Source organism: Lycorma delicatula, chromosome 13 (assembly GCF_047948215.1).
Source record: "Lycorma delicatula isolate Av1 chromosome 13, ASM4794821v1, whole genome shotgun sequence".
In the NCBI taxonomy this organism is placed as follows: Eukaryota; Metazoa; Arthropoda; class Insecta; order Hemiptera; family Fulgoridae; genus Lycorma; species Lycorma delicatula.
The window spans coordinates 6,352,491-6,378,314 of NC_134467.1; the positions used below are offsets into that span (position 1 = coordinate 6,352,491).

The 25,824-nt window shown below is 30.1% G+C and overlaps 1 protein-coding gene across 1 annotated transcript; it reads left to right on the forward strand.

Annotated features, from left to right (window-relative positions):
* The first annotated feature begins 9,248 nt into the window (after positions 1–9,248).
* On the forward strand, positions 9,249–19,625 carry LOC142334001 (cytochrome b5 domain-containing protein 1). Its single transcript, XM_075381667.1, has 3 exons — positions 9,249–9,458; positions 14,449–14,667; positions 19,395–19,625. The coding sequence occupies exons 1-3, from the start codon at positions 9,249–9,251 to the stop codon at positions 19,623–19,625; spliced, it is 660 nt and encodes a 219-aa protein (XP_075237782.1).
* Positions 19,626–25,824: the final 6,199 nt, after the last annotated feature.

Consider the following 25,824-nt stretch of genomic DNA (forward strand, 5'->3'; position numbering starts at 1 on the left):
CAGATGTGTAGTGACGAGTTTGGAGATTCTGCTTGGATGTGAATATTATCGCCAAGTTTGTAGGAGAATATGGCCATAGGCGACTGTACTGGTGAAATGTTGGATCTACTCTGCCGAAAAGATGGCGTGAAAGAAAAAAGGGGGAAACCAGATCCAGGTAGTGGACAGGAGAGAGTGTGTGTAAAAAACAAGAGATGTGTGCATGTATTAGTATGGGAACAAAAGAATAACGGGTGTATGAAAAGGGTAGTCAAAAATAATTCGATAGAAGAATGGACGCGGTCACTAAGGATGACGGAGGTAGAGTCAAACACGAGAACAAATAATAAAGCAGGTACAAATGACAAGCCCAAAAATACGAAACATAGTGAAATTTAACATTCCTGTAACAGACAACAGGACCCAACCCTAGCTTGGAATTCATTGAAAAATAACAGAAACTTTACGCCAAACGGCGTAAACAGTTACATTAAATTGTTTTTCACACTTTCCAGTAAATATGGTAATCAAATACTAATAAATTAAATAACTACAGAAATAACCTTCATTCTACAAAACAAGCCTTGAAATACTTCTTTTTTTTTCCTTTTTAAAGAAAGTAACCAAACACATTACCTGTTACCTGGAAAACATTAACAACAACCCAAATTGTTGCATTCTGTTGAACTATGCAAAACTTTACTTACTTCCACGTGATACTAAAGTACTGTGTACAAAACCAACAACTTGCTATATATAATTAGTTGTAATTAAAATACAACTTATTCAAGTTATCATTTAATGACGAGGTCTGAATTGTATATATTTTTTCGATTTTGATTCTTTTTTTATATTCAGAAGTTAAAACAATTTATATTGCATGTTAAATAAAAATAAGTTTTTAAGATTTCACTATTATGTTTGTTAATTTAGTAACGTAATACTTCTAATTTTTCAACTAATTTCTAAAAAAAATTATAAGACTGCATACTGCTTTCTTTATACAGTAGTTTTGGCAAAAAAAAAAAAAAACATGGTAGTTGTTCCAAATCCACCATATTTGCTAGACTTTCTCTCTCCCATATTTCCTTGGGATTTCTTTCTCAATCTGAAGTTGAAGAATGAAGATTTGATATGATAAAGGAAATTCAAGCAGAAAATAAGCAATTCTGTACACAGTACAATTAAAAAACCTTTACAATGTTTCTTTTCACGGCAAAAACACTGGGATTAACATCTGGGGACTCTTTCCTAAGGAACTACTTAACGAGATTGTAGCAAATTAGATTCAGGTACAAAGGCACTATAGTTAGTGTTATATTTCAGGAACGTTAGATAATTCCTTCAATGTTTAACAACGGCAATTTTATATTCTGCTGTAGCAGGTAGATGAACAGGCATAATGGTGAGAAGAGTCAGGTCTGGGGACGCTAAGGCTTTTTAAAAAATAATATAAATAATCAACATTTACCATAAAATTTCATTTCTTTTCATAAGAATGCCAAGGTTGAATACCATATTATCTTAGTTGAGAATACAGGTGTTTTAGTCATGTTTTCTGCATTTTTCGTCTTTATATTTGCAGAAAACGTATCTCCAGCCAATAAAGCTAAAATATCCATATAATAAGACGGATAGATTCTCATCTCATCCCAAACAATTAAACATCACCTATACAATTTTGTAAAGCAAACCTTTCTGCTCTTGTCGGATAAGAAAGTTGTCCCATGTTCCATAGAAAATTGCTAAGGCAATCAACAAAAAAATGTTTACCACTATTGGAACTTCTTTTACCCACAATGTACTTATAATTTCCCCATGTCTTTATTTAAAAAGCTTGATAAATAACGTAAAAATATGAAAACATTATAATAAGATTTAAACTGTAACTTTAAAATTATTTCTATACTGTCAAATAAATTTAAATAGATTTTGTTTACTTCTTCGTAACTTTCAAATCCAAAAAGTGGATTTGAATAACAATGAAGTAAACAAAAATCATATGCAGTATATTTTCTTATTTCCGATTTTACTTTGTTAATTACCAACTCCAATAACAGAGAACCCTTCTGAATGAAAGTGCATAAATCTCAGTTGTACCATACCTCTGTTTTAATAATGTTGTCTATAGGTACACAACAAGCTGTTTTTAGTCGTCTTATGATGTCTTTGACCTGGCTTTTATTTTGGCGTTAGACGTTTTGAAGCCTCTCTTTCAACCGGTTTTGAGAGTATTGGAACATCAGCTTCATCATAGGATCTTCTGACGACGCAGGAATTTCTGCTCAGAAAGTCGCAACCTTTATCAAATAACACCTCAGACCTAGTAGATAGTCGCCACCACTGATGTCCCTTGAAACAGAGAAGTATCGATCTAAATCTTCTACATAAATAGTCCAAGATAAACCTCCAGTCTGGGAACAAGATTTCATTAGTCAGCTTATGTCATCTTGTGTGGTGTCCTGTTTGCCCAATATCCAGTCTTGACAGAAAACATCTACATCTAGATTCGATGTAAATATTGGAAGTTAGGCAGAGATTGATAAGGTTGCTACAAAATTATGTAAATTTCTACAGGGGATAGTCCATGTTTATACTTGCAGTCATAACTTAAAAGTTCCTCTTGAAAAATTACATTTTTACTTTGTATCAATGTTTCCTTAAATTTCTTGGCTACTGTATTGAAATTTGTTTTATCAGCTTATTACCTGGAATTCTATCATAACCTACAAACCTTTTTTTCTGTTATTAAACAAGAAATGAAGTATGGATAAATTTGGCCAGAGTAAAAAGGTATGAGTTGATTGTGATGCTGCTTTTTGAATTATATTATTAAAATTTTCTGTTGTGTCTTGATATTTATTTATTTAAAATAATGTATTGGTCTCATAATATAGAAAGTTCAAGATCTGTAATTTTACTTTTGTCTATTATATAAATAATTAAAATGTTCTGTCTATTTTAGAATGTCTTTATATCAGATTGTTTTTAAGCCTGTTGTTACTGAAAGTAGTGATGTTTAAAATTAGAAGTAAAAGAAAAGTACGGTTTATGTAGTAATTATATAATTATTTATTGTTGATGATAGTTGAATATAACAAATATATTATGTATCAATTTTTTGATAAAAGATTCTCTTAGATTTTATACTAGTATTGTTGTATAAACTAAGTTGTTATTTAAGAGTGGCAAGTGAAATCATATAGTATCTAATCTTATACTATTTAAATATTTATTCTAAATTTAATTTGAGGCTTTTTAACGCATTGATAGAAGAAATGTACGTTGCCTTAAAATCAGAGGTAATTTTTACGATCATCGAACTGGAAACATTTTATATGACTGTAAAAGATAAAACAAATTTCAATACAGTAACCAAGAAATTTAAGGAAACATTGAAACAAAGTAAAAATGCAATTTTTCAAGAGGAACTTTTAAGTTATGACTGCATGTATAAACATGGACTATCCCCTGTAGAAATTTACATAATTTTGTAGTAACCTTATCAATCTTGGTCATATTAACATTTTTTATTAAAAAATTACTTCTTCATTTATGTCCCTGTAATGTACATGTAAGCAAAAATTATTGTTTAATATAATAATATTGTTTAATAATTGCAATATTAAATTGCAATTTAATACTGTTTCTATAAAAGAAAATTTTATTTTAAATAAATCGATGAGAAAACGATTCACTAATTTATTAAAAAAAGACAAAAAAGTATAATGAGACACTCTCTTATAAGTTGAATTAAAGCTACTTTACGCATTGGCGTAAACAAATATTCATGTACAAAGTGGATATGGCTGAATTCACCATTAACATGGGTACATATGATGACGAGGCCCCCGCTGATGTCTGCTGATCCATACTTGTTCATCTGTTAATTGTAGCGACCACTTATCCAAGTAATTTGATGCATCCCTAATTGTTCCAAATTTGACAGAGATCGACGATAACATTTTTATTTGTTCTATCTTTGTACAGTCTTTTAGCGGCTTCGTCGATTAATAACCAGTCGCTTGTGGCTAATGAGCGACATCTTTAAATGTTTTTCAACCTTCATCGTACCATCTTAGAAGGAATAATTTTGATTTTTAAATCAAAGCAAGGTATCAGATTGTACTTGCTCTATGATAAATAATTCATCCGATTCTGCAACATAAATTCTCTGTAACAAAAAAGAAAACATTTAGTCAGTGAATAAAACTAAATTTATGTTAATATGTATCAGTTATTTTGTGTATTTAATTCATTTCAATTTTTTTTTATTTCACAAAAAAACTCTAAATCAAGCTTTCACTGAAATCAACCTTTCAAAGTAAATGTTCTCATCGGACTCATGTCCTTATGCTTGAAAATTGTTTATCAGATTTTTCTTTAAACAAAATACCTCAACTATTATATGGCCAATGGTCAAACTTTTAACCCATAGGTTTGTGTTATCATCGTTCATCTTCTACTCCACAAGCTGAGCACTGGACTGGGTTGTTGTGGCAACAAAATCATGAAAACTCTGATATTAGCTCATTTTGATAAATATAATGCATTGACTTTAGTATCTCAAAGATCCAGGAATTAAAATGAACTTTTAGACAGAATCATGTTCAGAGCCCAAAAAACATTGTAGAAGGCAATTGTGTTCAAAAAAAGCATTGTGGTAAAAAGCACATTGACTGTAAGGATATTTTGAGCAGCTAATCTAATATTAACACTGTTAAATTAATTAAATGGAAAAATCTTTTTAAGAGCAACATGCCTATCTTTTAATTCATCATTTTTAAAACAAGATTATTCGAATTTGTCTTAAAGTTTTATTTGGTACCATTCTTTTTGACTAAAATTTGTTGGATTTTAGCAGAAAGTCCTTTGCTAGCTGTCACTCAAAACTAAGCATTTCCAGACTTATGTACACATGAACTATTCCGTTATTTTGATGAGAGGAATATTTCTATAAAGCATGGCAGAAACTTCCTGAAACATTAAATATGTGAGTGTATACAGAAAATCTCTCTCTGTCTCTGTAGGTGTTTGCAAAGGTTCATGTGAACAGTCCCTTGCCTTGTTTTACTTTTTCTCTATCCTGCCTTCACAAACTGAATTAAAAATAATTTCCACTTAGACAGTGAAAAACAGGCACAAATTATCAAAGTAGGTAATTTCTGAGATCAATTTTAACAATCCCAACTGCTTACCAACCAATTTTAACAAGTGAGATATCAATTTGGTTAATGAAAAAGGCTTTACATTTCATAAAATAAATTATAATTTGATCAAATTAATATTTACGCACATTAATGATTAAAAAATTTTAACAGCAGCTATTTTGGTAATTTTCAAGGGTAAAATTTTCAAACTTATTTATTTTATAGATGTTGTCAGGTTCATGTATCCAAATTTCATAAAAATATCACAATCTCTTCTTAGACATTCATTTTCATTGAAAAAAAAGCAAAATGGGTGACACAAAGGGAAAATAAAGTGAGGTAGGACCTTCGTCCACATGAGCTTTTTTATTAATTTTGATTTCCTGAATCTGTCCATTAAATCTGGCTAACACCTCTCAGAATATCATCCTACATATTTGATTATCAGAAAAAAATGTTTATACCAAAATTTTACAAAAACTGATGTATTTATACATCAATATAATATATATAATATAAAATTAGTTTGTGAAAAAAAATTAACAGTTAACTTTTCAATTTTAATATAAAAATATTTTATTTGGTTTCAATTTGTTCAACATTTTTTTCTGAAACTTAAGAAACCATTTTTTTAAAACCTAAGAACCATTTTTAATTTTCTATATTATAATAATATATATATATATATATATATACAATTTTTATCATGTATTTTGTTATTAGATTTTTTCATTGCAAATCTTAAAAGTTATCTTTCTTAATTAAAAATTATGAAATAAAAATAAGAACTCGTGAAGTATTTTGGTATGATAGAGAGGCTACTAAAATATTTTTGAACACAATATCTTTCAATGCCTTAATGACATTTCTGATGAATTATTACACAATATTAATTATATTAGATTTACACATATAGATTTTTTTAAATATTGATATTTTATTACTGTACTGTAATAAAACTGTTGTTAGAGCTAACATGTAATACGATTATTCTGAAAGAAATAACTAGTTTCATGAAGATATATAGAATATTTAGATAGGGGAGAGCGATATACCAGTAATGAAAATTTTATCATTTTGGTACTGGAATTAAAGCATAGATGGGTTATGCAGACATCGAAAACAGATTAGCTCTAAAGCAATGAGTAGATTCATGCATAATAGAAATTGTTACTTTTTTTTTTAAATTGAGTACATTTATCTTTTCCTAGCTTCTAAAAAAGGAATATATCCAAATGGTATATTAAAGAGTTAGATATTCTAGTTCTCTGACAATCTTAGCAGAATATTATATATTTTAACAATAACTTTGTTAAAAAGACAAATAAGAAAGACATTTTTTAAAACATTAGCAAGGAGTCTAGGGCATTATAACGTGAAACATGGGCAATAAAACCATAAAAGTAAAGAAAAGAGAGTCTTTAAAAATTTACTATTACATGATATTGAAAATTAAATGGGTTGTTAAAAAAAAATATTAAATGAAGAAAGAGAATCTCCTACAGAGACAAAAGTTGGTTGGTGGACTTCGATTATATTCTGGTTTAAATAATTTAGTGATTATGGCAAAGGATGAAAAGTGTAGAAGCCAGGATGTAAATATAAAATACGTAACTGAGGATACAGAATGTAAGAATATGTTGATATTAAAATATTATGAAAGACAAAATACTGTCTTGCTAATCAGCTAATGTAGTCTAACCAACCGGCTGACTGATTAATTAAAACAAATAAAAAGTCTATGTAGCTTATTAATCAACTTAAAACTATAAATGTGACCCAAAAAGGCTGAAAATTTGAATACCAAAATTATGTTTTCCTCTATTCTCCCCATATTAACAATTTTAATAAGATTTATTTTTGAGAAAAATATATGAAGTTTTTCAATAATTTCTTACCAATATTTTCTGATTAAATGGAGGCCACCTATTTTCAGACGGAAGAATGATGTTTCTAAAAAAACTCAAATACGTACACACAGTATAGGCCTTTATTTTTATCATAAAATTTTCGAAATTTTACAAACTACTTTTGTGCTTGAACAGAGTCCCAACACTTGATATCTCCGAGGAACTTGTTGAATACGTTGTCACCGCCCGTCGATCGCCACATATATTCAGCCAAATACGAATCTAAATAGCGGCAAGCTTGCCCCTAAGTTTTTTGTTCCGCCATTTTGCCGATCTCCACATTCGTTCAATTTGCTGGGTATTAGCCCCATTTTCAGGATCTACAAAACTGTGTTTGTGGATTAACGGAATAATCATATGATTAAGATTATCTTCAACGTAGATAACAAAAAAAACTTAAGCTAACAGTCGCAACGCGTTGTTATGATGGCCTCCGTTTAATCAGAAGAGAGTACCTTCTTATCTTTATCATATATGCCATCAAATTCAGATTGTTTTGATTATTTCATTGAGCTATATTGAATTAAACTTAATCTATATAAATTATGATTTTATAATATATTTTAAATTACACTTCATGATTTTTTAATTAACTTCATTTTAATATTAGACTAACATAAAAACGCAATAAAATTAACTTGATTGCTACTTTCGGTTTTATTATAACTTCGTACAGATTAAGTTTTTTGTTAAGTACTGTAAATTCACGTCATCTTTTAAAGTAAAATTGTTTAATTATTATTCTCCAATTTATTTTTCTTAACTTTCTTTAAGGAAAGTTGTCAGGTTTAACTATCTTCAAAAATCATGATTTGAGTATCTATACTACAGAAACTAAATTTAATTTTCATTATAACCTATAAGGGATTCTTTGTTAATTAAAAAGCACATTAGTAAATTAAGGAAGTTAGGTCATTAAAAAAAAATTAACTCGCAAGAAAAGGGTTTTACTTACAGTTTTAGTTTACCGCATATCTACTTCACTTTTCCACATAATCGCCATTCAGTTCTAATCACTTTTCGTAACGCTGCACCAGTTTTTTAATCCCTCTGAATATTTAAAGGAGACTAGTTTGTTTCCGAATTACCTCGTCTTCAACCGATTAAATACAATCATCTCTGTTTGAACATTCAAATATATTACGAAAATAGTTTCATAAACAATACATCTTCCGAAATATTATTGACATTAAATTCATTATTAATTAAAAAAATTAGTTTTTATCACTCACACTTATCTTAATGTTATCAAAACAAAATAACCACACACGGCCGCCTGAATTCATTTTGAAAATGTGCCGACTAGATTTCTGAAAATTATAGTTTTACTGTTTAAAAATTACTGATGTTTTCTTGTAATATAACAGTAAATTTAATTATTAAAAAATGTTCCAACACGTAAATACTCAATAAAAGTTTTACACAAAAAACCCACCTTAAGTGTTTCAATTTTCAACAATGACGTAACAAAATTTTAAACTGTAAAAACTACGCTATCATTTGGATTAAATGTAAACAATTATATATTAATATCACATATTTATTACAACTTAACATATGAATCTATATTAAAAAAAAAAAATTATATAGTTCATTTTTCACTCTTAATATAGTTAATTTTTAACTCTTTCCGATTTTTTTATAGAAAAAAATTTCCGATTTTAATTTTTGTATGCGTTATTTTGCTTATTATTCAGCAAACAATATAATAAAAAATTAGAAAATACTGTGAAAAGATTTTTGTTTTGGGAAGGCAATCTGCAATAAGGTTGACACCTACTAAATATTCCCATAAGCTTCATGGTTTTATTATTATAATTAATCTATTTCATTTCTTACATAAAAATTAATTTAATTAAAATATTTAATTAATTAATTAATTTTAATAGAAACATATTTTCAGAAAAAAGTAAATTTAATAATTACAATATGTATAACATATGAATGTTTTAAACAGAGTAAATAAGTGATTTTTTTTTATTGACCATTATTAATATAATATTTTTATTAACCGTAAAATAATATATTTTAAGATTCATTCAAACCGCCTAAAAATTAAAAATAGAATAATTAACTTTTAATAAATATGGAATCAAATTCTCAAGGTGCACTTAAATCTGAAACTTCGGATTCAGATATCTTAAATCCTTTTACATGTTATGTAGAACCTCCATCTTTTAAGAAACTACAGGAAAGCGCAAAAGCAGGTATGAAAAGAAGAATTATACCGTTCATGACAATGAAAGAAGTTGTTTTACATAATACTGAAAATGATTGTTGGGTAATAATTAACGGCAGAATACTAGATTTAACACCACTAATTGAAAAATATAAAGGAATTGAAGAACATAATTTAATAAAACCGATTATTGCACATGCTGGGAAAGATATATCACACTGGTTTAATAAAAACAATAATGTAGGTAACTGTAAATATATTAAGATTATTATTTTATCTCTATTCAAATTTATAAAATTATTTAGTGTTTTCCAATCATTTTTGAAACTTGTGTAATGCACGTGCTTTCAATACAAGAGATAGATACAATCAAAAACTTTGAAATTAAATGCAAGTAGAATTATTTATTTACATTTTCTCTCTCTCTCTCTCTCTCTCTCTCTCTCTGTGTGTGTGTGTGTGTGTGTGTGTGTGTGTGTGTGTGTGTGTGTGTGTGTGTGTTGCCAGAAAAACTAACCAAAAATTGAAACTACACATAGTGATTTTAACATATAAATATAATAAAGTTTCTTTTATATATATATGGAAAAAAAATAATAAACATAAATTAACAAATATAATTGTACTGAGATTACCAGTAAATAAAAAACTGTTATTCCTCCAATCTATACATACATATTATTCATATCACATAAAGTAATTATATTACTAGATAGATAAATAAAGGATCAACATTTATGTGGATAGATCAAGGGAAACTATAGTAAAACTTTGATTCAGAGCAATGTCAAAAAATTCAAAATTAATTATAAAATAAAAAATATATCGAATTTAAATCAATATTAATCTTTAAAACATAAATACTATGCAAAAAAAATTCACACTTCAGAAAGCGTTACTCAAAATAAAATGAGTACATATTTATGTTCGGTTAAGGGGATGCAGAAAATCAAGATTTTACAACATATTTTTAATTAATATTATTTAAACTGTTCAGAATAATATTGTCGCAACATTTGGATGGATGGAATCAAGTTAAAATCTTGATTAAAGTAATATCCCAAATATAAAATTAACAATGAAATTAAGATTAATTATTTAATATGTAACACGTGAAAAAATATTAAGGTAAATACAATTAAATACTAAATGAATAAAAATAACTTTAGAATATTCCCAATTCAGAAGGAGAATTCAGATAAAATTATTTGAATACATATTTACATACATTGTGAATAGAATGCAGTCATTCAGGTTTATTTTTAATATTAAAAATCAAAAAGTTACAATTAAAAAATTTTTTAATTGTATTTTAAATATTGCTGGAAAGATTTTTTAAATGGTTTAGTAATTTATTAAAAATGGGAATAGAAGCATAATAAAGCCTTTTCTTCTAAACCAAAGAAAATTATATGTATGTAATAAAGATCTTAACTGTTTTCTTGCGTCATATAAAAAATATTCTTTTTTTCTAAAAGTGCTTGTTTTTTAAAAGATTACACATTCATTAATATAAAAATAAATAAAATTTGTACGCTTAGCAAGAGTGTAAGAGGCCCCAATAAAGTCAAAACATTTTAGTTAAATTGGTAAAGATTGTCATAAAATAAATCGAATTCCTTTTCAGAGTAAATTAAATAACGAATTCAATTGTAAAATTAAATAACTTTTAACAAGGATTGGAAACTTTTAATTGTAGACATATAAAAATTTAAATATAAAAAATGAAGACTAAATCAACCTTATTAAGATACGGCAACAAAACTTTATTCCTGACCATTGATGAATCTTCAAGTTATATGACCTCGTCAGATAAATTGGAGGAAATCACAGAAGACAAGATTGTTTAAAACGTTTAAAATATATCAACTGAGTATTTTCAACAATTTTAATGGAATAACACTATCATGATAAGCATTCCAAACTTCAACTCTATATTTAAGAACACAATGGACAAGCGACAAATACAAATAAATATACTACAATCTCACTACTGAAAACATAAGTTTGAATTTATTGTCAATTAGCTTATTTAGAATAAAGCTAATTCTAAGCGAATTTTAAATTTGCATCAGTTACTATTTCTGAGATCTTGTATTAACACATCTGTGTACTGTATTACTTAAATTTAACTTATGTGGTACAACTTGAAAATTCAAAGGTAGTCACCATACATTTTACAGCATTTAAATTTCAAAATTTAGTTACATCAACAATGAAACCTCTTTCACAGTTGTTCACCTTAACCTGTTTCCCAAAAAATGTTATCTTGTTAATAAATACCAAACAGCTGGAACTTTTAATGTAAGTTTTTAATAAATAATAAAGGTCCTAAATTTGAATGAGGAACACCAGAATCATTAACATAAGAATATTATTTTTTTTTATTATGAACATCATTATTGTCTTCACGTTGAAGTTGGAAGTTAAGAGTTTATTTACAAGAAGTCTGTGATGCACCACAGTAAATATCTATACATCCTCAAAGATCAATAACAGCTGGCCTCTGTGTCACGAGTGGTAGCGTCTCGGCCTTTCATCCGAAGGTCCTCGGGTTTGAATCCCGATCAAGCATGGCATTTTCACACACGCTACAAATCATTCATCTCATCCTCTAAAGTAATATACCCAATGGTGGTCCTGGAGGTTAATACAAAAAAAGAACAATACAGTAGATACATCATTATTAAATTCTAGTATTAACAACAAACAACCATGCTGAAACTGTATCCTAAAATGTGATTTTATTTTTCACAATATAACAATATTCTGTAAGTTTTTCTCAAAAATTTCAGAAAAAATCTGATGTGGACACTACACGACTTCCTTGTATGCCTATTAATTACATACACATAATTTTTTTAAAATGAAAAGTACATACAATTTTATTTCATTAATAACTTCTGATATTTCTTCATATTTTGTTTTTATTGTTATTGAATTATCATAATTTTATGAAAGTTTTTAATCATTTAAAAACTTTTTTATAAATCAATATATTTAAATTAAAAAAAAAGTTAAAAAAAGGAGATGAAGTCTGATTCGAACCGATGTCCTTCTCCTTGTAAGATCCAAACATTTCATTAATTAAACTTTTATTTGGTAATAACTCTGTAATCAATGAAAATAGCTGACACACTTATGATAGCTGTAAACACTTATGATATATTGTTGAAAAGTGCTCAACGAGGGCTTACTGCTGCAGTTAAGAAAAAGTCCAAAATCCCCAAAAAAGAAAATAATTAAATAAATAAAATAAAATAAAATTAAATTAAACCAAAATAATAAAATAAAATAAAATAATTAAATTTTTTTTGGATTTTGGATTTTAGATTTTACAACAATCCTAAATCGAAAATTTTAACATTCCACGGCTAATCATTTTTGAGTTATACTAGGTAGTGTCGAAACTAGTCAAAATGGAATCAAGGATGGTCAAAATAGATATTTCCATTGAAATCTGAAAACCGAAATTTTACGCGATCACAATACTTCCTTTACTTCGTACAAGGAAGTAAAAATTGAGGATAAAAATAGTATGATAATTTTTTATCTTATATTTATCGTCTAAATTAAAGAAGAAATAAAAAATGGACTTCCTAATGTTTATTACTCTTAAGTAAAACAGTGTATTACAATGATTTTTCATAAAATTTCCCAAAAAGTTAGTTAGAGATTAATTTCTTAAAAATGTTAGTTAGAGAAGAATTGGTTGGTGGAGAGGTGTAATGGAGGAAAAGTATCACCAAGCCAGTTTTGTCGATAGACTAAAATTGTACTTCCTAACCACTTTTCCCTTCACATTCCATTATGATCCGTGTTTTACAATATATCTAACAAATCCCTGTACCCATAGACAAATGTTGAAAAATGTTGTGGACTTAATACATATTTTGAAAATTTGTATTTTGTACTTTACCATTGTGCTGAACACACAGAATTATGCTCCTTGACATGTTGCACCTCTGAAGTTATGATTCAAAAAGTTCCTCTATACTGGTGTAGTAAAATGGATGATGGATATTGCAATGGATCCAGTTATGTTTCTGAACCACAGCTGATCCAGTGGCCTGGGAATTGTTATTTATGAAATAATGCATCAGAGAACAGAATGAGCTGAATTGCCTTATCTTTCTGCATTCAAACATGCTCAATGGTGTTTTTCTCTTGAAATTGAGGTATTAACTACTCAATAAATAATTTGAAAGTATAAAATGTACATAAATGTTCAAAAGATGTAATAAGTCCACAATGTATATTTGCATAGGGGTATGAGGACTTCTCCGCCTTACTGTACAGTGAAATCTTGTTAACGGTGCTTGCAATATAACTGTTTTGCTAGATTACTTTTTTATCAGCTAATCTTCTACAATCAACAACTTTGACTAATTTAATTTTCATTTTTACTTTGTCAGTTCAGTTTTGTATTGAGATCAGTTTATTAAATACAGTACCAAAATGAGCAAAATCAATCGGTTACAAAACTACAATTTTTGTAATACATTTAGGGAAAACACTTTTTTTTGCATCTTGTTTACATGAGATTTTTTTTGCGAGAAGTAAGTCTCTTATTTAGATAATTCATTATTGTCTGAAGGTAAAGGAATTTGTAATTTTTGCAACAAATATATTTGAGCTGGTCAATAAATTAATCAGAGGTTGAACTTCCTGGAAGTTGCCGTAAATTGTGATCCTTCAGTGTGCGAGTTCATTTCTCAATATCCACAATTTTCTTACCTTTGATTAACTTTCTCCTCGATTATTCTGTGGATTTTGAATCAATGCCATTTGATCTGTGGTACAAATGTGAGGTTATATTTAATTCATTGTACACTTAGTATATGTGGGATTTGGTGAGTGATAACTCTGCCAATGGATATATGGAGAACATTTTCTATAAATGGCTGAACAAAGATTGAAAAAGTAGCTAAGGTGTTTTGAGGTAAAGGCAGGCTTCCTAACACATGTTTGTACTTTCTTTTTTATTTTAAGAAAGATTAGAAGACCAAGTTTTATACAATAAAAAATTCAGTCAATAGGTTTGTTGTACACGAACTGAAGAGGAAAACCTCTGTCAGTACTCACCATCCGATCAGACCAATTGAAGAATTTATTAGCGGTATGTACTTAGATTCAATAGAGTATAAACTTTTTCACATAGAGGTTTAAAAGAAAATCATGTTTATACAATTTTATTTTTAACATTTATAACTATATTAAATTGTTACAGATTATAGAGTTTATACATCCTATTACTGGTGTAAAAGTACCGTACACTCCACACGGTCGTATTCCAGATGTCGGCCTACAAGTTCCATCAACTGAATGGGAAGCATTACAAACATTACCGTGGTGGCAAGACAGCAAATATGTAGTTGGAATTTTGACTAAAAACTCAAGACCGATTAGGATAATGAATACATTAAATGGAGAATCTGCACTATTACATGTAATGTTATTTATTTTGTTTTAAAATTATGTACCACTATATTTGATCCCCCAAGTTCAGCATTAGCTGTGTACTTTTACATTATGAAGTACTAATTAAATAAAATGCATGTGAAGTTTATGAAATTTTAAGTTTATTTAAATAGAAAATTGTAATACATCATGACTGAATTTCTAATCGAGAATTTTGTTTATGTTTCTCAATCCAGAATGTACCAGTGTCAAATAATAATATGTATTGTTTGAAGGATATTTTATTTATTGTCCTAAAAGCTACTATGTTTATTTAAATGTATTATGGAATTATTATTATTATAATTATTATTAACTGTACTATGTCAGAGGCCTATCTTAAATAATGGTCTGCTTTTCAACTTTTCTTGAAAAATGTCAACAACAAATTTCAAAGTAGTTGCTGAAATTAACGAAATTGTTTATTCATTCGATGCTGGGACTGACATCTACGAAAAATAATTTGGTTGAACTTTAATTTAAATTTACAAAGTGTAATATCTGCGGTTAGATCACACTGTTATTAAATCTACAAAAATACATTACTTCATTTTGATTGGAATATACACAAACAACACGTTTGGGAAACTACATATTTTTGACTTAAAACTTATAAAAAATGTTTTATTTTTACATCAAGTACTTACCCATCAACAAGTACTTTCTCAGAATTGGCTCATCATACGTCAACGATACAAACAGCTGTTACGACCGAATCGTTTATCGAATTGATAATATATTCCATTCATCATTCAGCAGCTATACAGTTAAAGAAATTGCTGATGCGTTTAACCAAGACACATGTAGAGTGAATGTTGCCCAGCGGTTTTCGAACCGATTGTCACTGAAGATGACTGCCCGAGTCGGTTAACAGTTATTTAAAGGAGATTATTAGAAGTTACACTATGTTAATTTTGTGTCTCAAACACAGCGGTTTTTTCGATTTACTTATCCAAACCGAAATGTAATATGTGTTTTTTCCATTAAGTAGCAGCATCATCAAACGTGCCTCTGTATGGGATGGATGACAGCAAGGCGCGTCATTACCGCCGCGAACACGCCGTAATTAACATGATGAAAGTAACATGTTACTTTGTAACATGTTACATGTTAACTTATTTACAGTATTCCATTCCTCAGAAATCACTCAGGCGAGATGAACCCTTCATTCATTGTTGTCATTATTTTCATAAAAATTCAATTATTACTTAAAATGAATTTACTGAAAATTATCGATCTCACATTCACAATAATGAAACAATTATTCTATTCTTGTGAAACAAAAGTGTTCTAAAGAATGTACGCTTATCTGCTAATGGACACGAAAGGAAGTAATACACTTGAGATAAAGAGCGTCGGATTTCTTCCAGAAAAGACTGTCGTGAGCCTAAACAATTCAGACATGTAACGCGGCTCATCAACGGTTGGATTTTCTCACTGTCGTGTAATTCATTTGCTACTGGAGTAAACAATACATTAAGGTCAAATACTGTCGAGTAAAATTGGAGGTGAACCGATGCACGTCGAAATTGACGAAGATATGAGAAAATATAATAGAGGAAGAGTACTGGCTCATCGATGAGCGCTCGGCGGAATTTGCCGAGAAAGAAGATACCGTTTTCTCGTAGCATTGCCAGATACGCAGGAACTTTGTTGCCAATCATCCGACAATCCACCAGGGATTACTGTTTTGTCAGATGAATGGGCAGTGTCTGGAGCTCTCCGGCAGCATTACGTACACAAAACGAATCACGCATTGGATTTCATTGATTCGCAAACCTGAGCCCAACTCAAACGGCTTTTTTATCATAATCAAACGGTTTTTTAAACCGTTTATATATATATAAATCAAAAAATTAATTTTATGAAGTTCGAGAGGAGTGTAAAGGACTCGTTCTCTGATAACAAAAAGAATAAAGAGTTAACATGAAAGCCTAACAATAATAAAAATAATATTAAATGCTATGTTAAATACTAACACGTAACACGTCGAAGAAATAAAAACACCGGTCTAAAACTTTTTTATCATTGCGCACGATTCGACGAATGTTTCTGAGCAATTTAAATTTACGACGTAAGGCCGCATAACATGCAATCCACAAGGATGTGGCGCACAGCCAAGCGGCAGTTGCAGTGTACGCATACATAGTGGTGCATTTTCTGCTGACATCAGACACCCGTAAGAGACTCAGGTATGTCCTAAACGCAATCGGCAGTGAAAATTTTTCCTGCACGAGTCCCATGACAACACAGTATCTTTAATTTGCCGGAGTTTGTTTTCTACCGTAACACTCCAGTCAACTTGCCACTTACTCGAAGAGTGTGTTTTATGAAATTAATAAAATCGGAAGTAGCAATACGAGAGCTGAAGAACGCATCACTACATGCCTCTTTAGTAGCGCAATCTGTACGTTTATTAACCGGAATTCCTACGTGGCTTCGGATACAGCAGAAATTCACTTGTGTGTTGCGACGGTTCAACTCTGCGATTACATTGTATATTTCGGTGACAATACGATGTCTAGAGTACAAATCTTCTAAAGCCTGGAGTCCACTACACGAGTAGCTACAAATAAGGATATGACGGTATTTTGGGTTAATGATATGCAAAGCCTTATTGATAGCGTACAGTTCAACAGTAAAGACATTTGTAATACCAGGTAGACCAAACATTTTTATTCTCATCTACGAGGGTAAGTCAATTATTATCCGCAATTTAGTTATATTTTTGTTCATGTTGGTAATACTGTCGTGTTGCGTAAATACACATGCGTGGTTTACTTATTGTTATGTCTGTGCAGGTTTGATGCTGCTAGGTTAGTTCCATTATCGCTGCCCTGCCATTAACCGTGGCTGCTCCGCTTTCTGCTTGCACCAAAAAAAAGCGTCGTTCAGCGATCCGTTTTTTGTGGTCGGAAGGCATATCAGGGGCTGAAATTCATCGAAGACTTTCGGTGCAGTACGGGAACAGTGTGTTACAGCAACGGAGTGTCTACGAACGGATTGAAAAATTAAAAAATGGTCGCACCAGTGTTAAGGAGCCGGAGGACCGTTTACCGCCACAAATGAGGAAAAAATTGAGCGTGCACGTGACATGGTTTTCTTAGACAGACGAGTAAGTATCGATGAAGAGGCACATCGTCTGCAAATTAGTCACGGTTCTGCCTACGAAATCATCCACAACAGACTTGGGTTTCATAAAGTCTGTGCAAGACCGGTCCCAAAACGACTCCCACAGTCGCATAAACAAACGCGCTTGGACATCTGCCAAAAACGTTTGGATCGCTATGGTAACGAACGGGACATCTTCTTAGACAGAATCATCGCCGGTGACGAAACACGGGTCCATAATTACGAGCCGGAGAGTAAACGGCAGAGTACGGAATGGAAACGTCCAAATTCGCCTTGCAAAAAAAAGTTCAAGACCCAACCGTCCGCAGGAAAACTGACGGTTACGGTTTTTTGGGACTCACAAGGCCCAGTACTGGAACATTATGATGAAAGGAGCACGACAATAAACAGTGCGCGTTACAGTGAGATGCTTACTGCCTAGCTGAAGCCTGCAATTTGAAGCAAACGCCGAGGACTGCTGTCGAAAGGTGTTGTGTTGCTGCACGACAATGTCCATCCACATACTGCTGCTCATATTGCTGAAACGCCCCAGAAACTCGACTTTGAAATACTGGCTCATCCTCCGTATAGTCCTGATCTTGCCCTTTCTGACTACCACTTGTTTGGTCCACTCTAAGATATCGATTTACCTCGGACGAAACGGTGAAACAAGCGGTGCATTCCTGCCTCGCAGCTCAACCGAAAACCTTCTTTTGTAAGGGCATAAGGAAGCTTGTGCAACGACGGACCAAGTGCGTTGAAATGCAAGGGGACTATGTTGAATGTTGTTTGGTCCTGAACTTTTTTTGCAGGGATTTCGTTCCCTGGTACACCTTCCGACCACAAAAAACGGATCGCTGAACGTTGCCGTTCTTTGATGCAAGCAGAAAGCGGAGCAGCCACGGTTAACGGCAGGGTAGCGATAATGGAACTAACCTATCAGCATCAAACCTGTACAAACATAACAATTAAACTACGCATGCGTCACCAACACAACACGACAGCACTACCAACATAAACAAAAATATAACTAAATTGCGGATAATAATTGACTTACCCTCGTATTAAAATTTCCGATAGTAGATATAAATTTTTATCTTTCGTTTTCTAATTTTTCCTGATGGTAGTTAACTAAAGAGGTTATTTTTTCAAAACCTTTCAATCTAATCCCATCATATTTATTTTTTTTGTAATATACGAAGGTCGTTTTAAACTGCAATATTTTCAGTACCAATCTAACTAAATTTTTTTTGCTTTTAACAAATTTTAGGGGCTGTTAATGCAATAATTGTAAAATATTTAGTAAAACATTAAATGAAATAATCATAAATAAAAGTGTTCTTTTAATTAATAGTAAAATACTTTTAATAATCGGCCCTAGAAAGATTTATAAAGAAAATTGTGTGGTACATCCCTTCAACTCTCGTAAAACTATAAAGTTTAATTTTTTCAACTATCAAATCAATTTAGAATATTCAATAATAATAATAATAATAATAATAATAATAATAATAATAATAATAATAATAATAATAATAATAATAAACAGCTAAGACTTCATAATTAGTACGGTTTTAAATTATTATTATTTTTTTTAATTTGCAGGTGTGTTGTGAAGACAATATAAAAAGGATTCTAGAACGTTATCTTCCATTTAATAAACATGCGACAAGTTATACGTGGAAATTTGAACACAAAATTTTGGATATGGATTTAACATTAGATGAAAACGGAATAAAGGATGAACGTAAATTATTTTTGGAGATCGGTCTCCCTGATAATTTTTATATACCGTGTTTAATGTTATATTTTAACGATGACTTAACAGAAGCGTAAATATAAATCGTAACAATAAAATTGTTTTTTTTCCTGATATTTTATAGTCATTGGTTTGATGATATAACAGTTGCAATGGCTCAAAATATAGTCCTGTGAATACATATAATTTACTATTACGTGAAAGAGGATAATGTTCTACTAGTTCAATGGAAGTTGATAAATATCTACGCCACATATAATTGGTCATAATAGGCAAAAAACACACTGCTACAAATAAAAGTAATAATAATAATACGCAATATTAAATATAATAATATAAAAAAATAATATATAATAATAATAATAAAACTATTAAAATAATATAAAATTATTAATTACACCTGACTGTATACTTTTATACAGTGTTTCTAAAATGATGGGCTGGCTATACTTTTTCAGATTCTACTTGTGAAACTAAACAAAAATATCTTTAGAAAAAATTGCTATTTCTCTTTTGTTCTCCCCTGTCCGCCATTTTGCTATTTTTATATCAAAATTTATATCTGAAATTCGGATAGACGAATCGCATTAATATCTGATAGGCGTCTTGGTAATAAAGTTTTAAAATTAGCGAAAAATCGGGACTTAAATACTTTCGAAAAAGCAGTTATGGTAGAAAATTGATACAATTTTGTGTCTGTTTTCATGTCCTCCCTTTTAATTCAATTCGATTAAATATTAATTTTTTTTATTTATTTTTAATTCTAGTATTGTAAATTAGTATCAAATTAAATAATAATTTACTCATAATCAGGCTTAGTATTACAAATTTTTTTTTCCGATAACTACTATTTGTTAACCGATTTACAAATATAAATATATCATTTTCTTCAAAATAAAAGGCTTAATATTTTAGTAAATAACATAAATTTTGATAAACTAATATTTATGTACATATAACGGATTGAAAAATAAATATGGCCGCCATTTTATTTTCGAAAGTATTTAAGTCACGATTTTTCGCTAATTTTAAAACTTTATTACAGCAGAAGATGTGAATCCTACGAATGTTTTTCATCTTTAAAAGCGGTTTACGGAGTACTGTAAAACTGTTGACAAGAGTACTGTGAATAGGTAGTAGTTGAAATTTCGCTAATGTAAAGCTGGTAAAGCGACGATTGAGGGCGCACCTCGCAGCGGACCACCGGTTTCTGTGACTTATGAGAAACATCGAAAGGAGGTGGATGATTTGCTTCAAAGTGACCGGCGAGGCACCCAGCAACGCATCGCTATTCAATTAGGGATATCTAAAGAACGAGTAGGCCATATTATCGAGCGATTAGGTTACCGTAAAATCTGTGCACGATGGGTTTCGCTTACATACATCAAAAACGGTAATTTTGTATTTATAAAGGTAATTTTCTTCCCCACAAAACCTAATTTACAAGATTAGTTTTGCAGCCTCAATCTTATGCCATACATTTTGAGGATCGTGTATAACCTATTTGCTTTTTCTAAATTTGTGTCGCATCAAAAATAATCACTTTTTCAACTACATATTTGATGTTGCAGATCTTTTTCTTATAGGCCGATTCAAACTTGTCTATGATAATACGTTAGTATTTACTCGTTTTACAGGTAGGAACAAGTAGATTGCTATACATTATCGTTTTAAAATAAAAACTGTACGCAATAACTGTTACTAATAAATCAATCGTATAAACACAACATGAAACGTTCTCAACGTACGTAAACACAAACTCAGAATCGTTATTGGACTTAAGCTATTAAAAGTTTCTTTTTAATCCACTAGATGGCAGCAGTGAATAGGAACATTGACATTAACTCTGTGCCGTGAAACTCTTCAAAAAAGGCCGTGTAATAGTTATAACAAACAATTAGATGTTGACTGAGGAACCACTGTAGACGCCCGACCAAATTCTGAAGAAACTCGATTACTCGTACATCTTACCTCAGATTAATGTCCTGCAAAATCATTTCGTAAGAAAAGTATTAGGGTTTAGGAAATTTTAATTTATAGGGCGGACCAGACAACCAAATCTTGTCAAAGTCCAGCTGGATATTTAAGAATGCCGCCGAGCAGAATTTTCTTTCTCCAAAGGGGGTCCCCACTTTCATCGCTTTTTAATTTTGAGGTCCCTTTTATTTTAAGAGTTGATGGGAATATTCTGACGCACATGCAAGCATTTCCTTTAAACACTCCGCTAGTTTGCGATTGACCTCCTTGCAGATAGACCTACGTAAGGACGACTACCTGACACGTTATAATTTTCTTCATACAATCCCTCGGTCGCCCAAATATGACCAGTCGTTTCGAACCGATAATTCAATCAACGAATGTTATCGTCACATAGATCACAATTAAACTTTCTAGAACGCACGTCAAACAGTAAATACAGATTCCCATTTAGCAAACTGAAAAAAACACGAAACTTTCTGTTCAGTTGTCGCCATCTTTGCCTAGTGGAAAGATAAGGAATCAACGTACAGCAATTCGCGCTGTACTTTGACTGGTCCAAACTTGCTACTAGTTGTGTTTTTTTGCTATTTTACTCTATCCTTAAATCAACAGTGAACAATTTATTAAATTGATATAAGTTTTTTTTTTTATGATTAATTCACCATACAAGCTCACAATATAAGGTCATTAATAAGCTTGAACATAATATATTTGTTTAAAAAGGCTGCAAAAGAATTAATTGATATAGTACAACATTTCCTGAATGCCGGTGGCAAGAAGTTGAGAGCACGTAAAAAATTAGTTTCTATTAACTTGTAAATAACAAACCTTCAAATGTAACAGATTGATCCTGACTTCTGAGGAAGTTTAAAATACAGTTGTGCGGTGATTTACAATTTAATGTTTAAATTTGATCATCCTAAACGTGTCAAAACCTCAACAAAGCGAGATGCAGTTTATATAAACATTTAATGTCCTGTGGAAGATTTGCTGTATGTCCTTGAACTCATTCTACTAAATCAAATCCTGACTATATAGATAGGCACCAGGTAAGCGTGAATAAAATATCTGGAGCGGATTGGCACTGGAGCCTTGTAATTTGGAGTTAGCTGTTCAAAGGTTAGGGAAAGAAAAGCTGTAAAAAAAACACCGAAATAACCAGTCGGTTCATTATGTTGTACGGTTATCGCAACCAAAATGAAAACAGACAAAGAAAATGGAAGCAAAAAATTACTCGACTTTAAATGGACAGGCACGCCTGAGGATGTCAAAGGAGGCGAAGAGGTGGGTTTAGGGTGTTGAGATTTTGAGGGTAAGAAACATTAGCTAGTGGAGGGCACAGATGTTTAGAGAGGTGTTCTTATGGGTATCAGGATCCTTCACATATTATTGCTCTGTGGATGTATGTATATATAAAGTTTTAGTAATATGTCCATATAAATTGATGGATATTTTTCATTTTATGGATATTCTGAAAGTGTACTTTTTTGGTTGCATATATATATATATATATATATATATATATTTTTTTTTTTTTTCTCCCAATAGAGATCTTTTTAAAATATATAGAACAATAATTCTACATGCAAACAATAAGCAATTCTATATGATAAAACACATAAAACTAGGGGGGCATGAGATAATATGGGCAACTTTATGCATACATAAAGAAAAAATAATAAATTATAATGACTTATAAAATATAAGTCATTTTTCTACTATATTCTAAGTACAATACTGCCAGCAATAACATCAGTGGGCACAAGACTGACTAATAGCAGCACCAATTACTGAAAATGATTGTATGAACAACTGAAATCAATATGACATGAATTTAAAATGTGAACTATTAAAAAATTAGTTTAAAAAAAAAATTTACGCTTAATTACACAAACTTACAAATTTTAATAATTTTCTTCAATTTTATACAAAATGGGAAGGTAACAATACAAATAATTGCTTTTTCATTGAAATCTATAACACGGTAAATGGCTTAATTTAAAAAAATTGCAACAAAACAATAAACAAAGCTGCAATCTTTTTAAATTGATTCAATTACCATCATGTTATGTATTCTATGTTATAATATAATTTGTTGATTTTATACTTTAAAGAAATAAATTCTTAATAATTTTCAGATTAAATAAAAATAGACTATTGTGAATTACATCATTATGTTTTGCTGTGTCACTTTATTTTTGAATAAATTATTACATATGATTATTAAATATTAATTTCAGATGTAGAGAATTTTTTAAAATTTTACTTATTATTCTTTAATTTAATAAACAGTTTTTTCTTTTTAAATATTATCGTGATTGTTTAAAAAACAAATTATAAAAGTAATATATCATATAAAATTACAATATTATGGAAATATTTTATCAAAATTGTTTATCTGTATTAATATATGTTATAGAACAACAATGCCTAATGAAAACAGGTTATGCTGCTACATCCAAAATGTATGCAATTAATATGTGCTAAAAATATGAATATTAATATAATGTCTTTATATCAAGACTGCAGCGACCAGATATAAAGGTCATATTACAAATTATGTTGGTTATATCAACCAGATATAAATAAAAATGAAAAAGCTGTTAAATATTTTAAAGAAATATATTATGCATACAAATCATCGACTAGTAAAAGGGTTTGGGATACATATGATGGAAAATTTGTAACAGAATCAGACAAAAGGACCTCAAAAATTATTTTAAATATTATTTTGCCGATGATGTAAATAAATGTCTGCATGTTTAAAAATGCTACCGCTTATATTACACCTATCTAACAATTAAGAAATGCAATTCTGATAAGAAATTAGCATCATCAAAGAAAATAGTAAGGATCTAAGAACGATTATAAATAAGATTTATTAAAATACAATATTGTATTCTACAGCTAGAATAACATTTACACTATCGCATTTGCAATATGAAGCAGATGTTAAAAAAAACTGTACATCATTTTTGCTGCGTCCCTAGCCATGTAGGGATTACAGGTAATGAACATGCAGATTCTGCTGTCAAAGATGCGTGCAATCGACCTCCTTTCACCACCCGAGTTGCTACTTCTGATTTTACTAATTATGTAAAACAATCTTTAAGATCAAGGCGGCAAGGTGACTGGATGGCTGCTGTAGATAATAAACTCCGGCAGATTTAAGATTTTGTGTTGCCGTGGGACTCCTCATGTAGAAAATCTCGGCGTGAGGAAGTAGTCCTCTGTCGGTTGCGGATAGGACACACGAGTATCTGATGACAAGAGGACAAGCACCCCTATGCGCACGATGCAACTGCCGCATGACTGTACACCACATACTTGTGGACCGCATATGTTATGCGGCATTGCGTCGTAAATTTAACTACCCAGAAACATCCGTGGTGTCTTGTGCAATGATAATGAAGTTTTAAACCGATGTTTCTTTTTTTGTGTAGTGTAGGGTTAACCCAAAAAATTTAATAATGTCTGATATATTTCTTATACTAGAAAAGTTTTTAATAAGTTTGATTTTGTTATCCGAGTAGGGAGCCTTTTACACTCCCTATCCGAATTAGTTAAATTTTATATAGTTTTTTATTTATTATTTTAGCTTTTGTTTTAAAGACTCTGTCTGTGATATTAGTTTTAAGTTTTATTTCACCTTTTTATTTTTTTTAACTTATTTTAATTTTTTATTATATAATTTATATTAGTTCTAAGTTTTATTTAATTTTAATTTTAACCTAGTTTTATTTTTTTTTTTTTAGCCTTTTTATATTATTTTAGTGATTTTGTTATCCGAGAATGGGCCTTTTACACCCATCTCGGGCGTTGTTAAATTGTTTTTGCTTTTATTTATTTATTTATTTTTTTTTATTATTAGTTTTAAGTTTTACTTTTACCTATTAGTTTTAATTACTTTTATTATTTTTTTCTCATAAAAAAAATCCGGGTGATGATAACGTGCAGATGTTTTGTTGTATGTTGTATGTACAACAACATACACAACATGGGAATTTTAAAACAAATGACTCCCGTAGTATTTGACTTAAATATTTTCTTAATTTTTTTTTTAATCTCTGATACTTTTATACGATTTTTCAAGTTGTAATTAAAAATGTTGTATGAGGTAACTGCCATGCAAGAAAGTCAAATAAGATCTATGATTTTAGTAAAAATTTTTTTTCTTCTTTCTTATTTTTTAACAATTATATTCTAATTACAGTATAATTTTGGTCGCAGTCGACTTGTACCTGAATTTATACTTCCCGTCTATATAGCAGCTATATAGAAGGTAAAGTATGGTGA

Excerpts from the sequence above, each read along its gene's own strand:
- LOC142334001 (XM_075381667.1), top strand. The coding sequence starts at position 9,249 with ATGAAAAGAAGAATTATACCGTTCATGACAATGAAAGAAGTTGTTTTA. Across the intron at positions 9,459-14,448 it reads GGTTTAATAAAAACAATAAT|ATTATAGAGTTTATACATCC; the intron begins GTAGGTAACTGT and ends AAATTGTTACAG. Across the intron at positions 14,668-19,394 it reads GAGAATCTGCACTATTACAT|GTGTGTTGTGAAGACAATAT; the intron begins GTAATGTTATTT and ends TTTAATTTGCAG.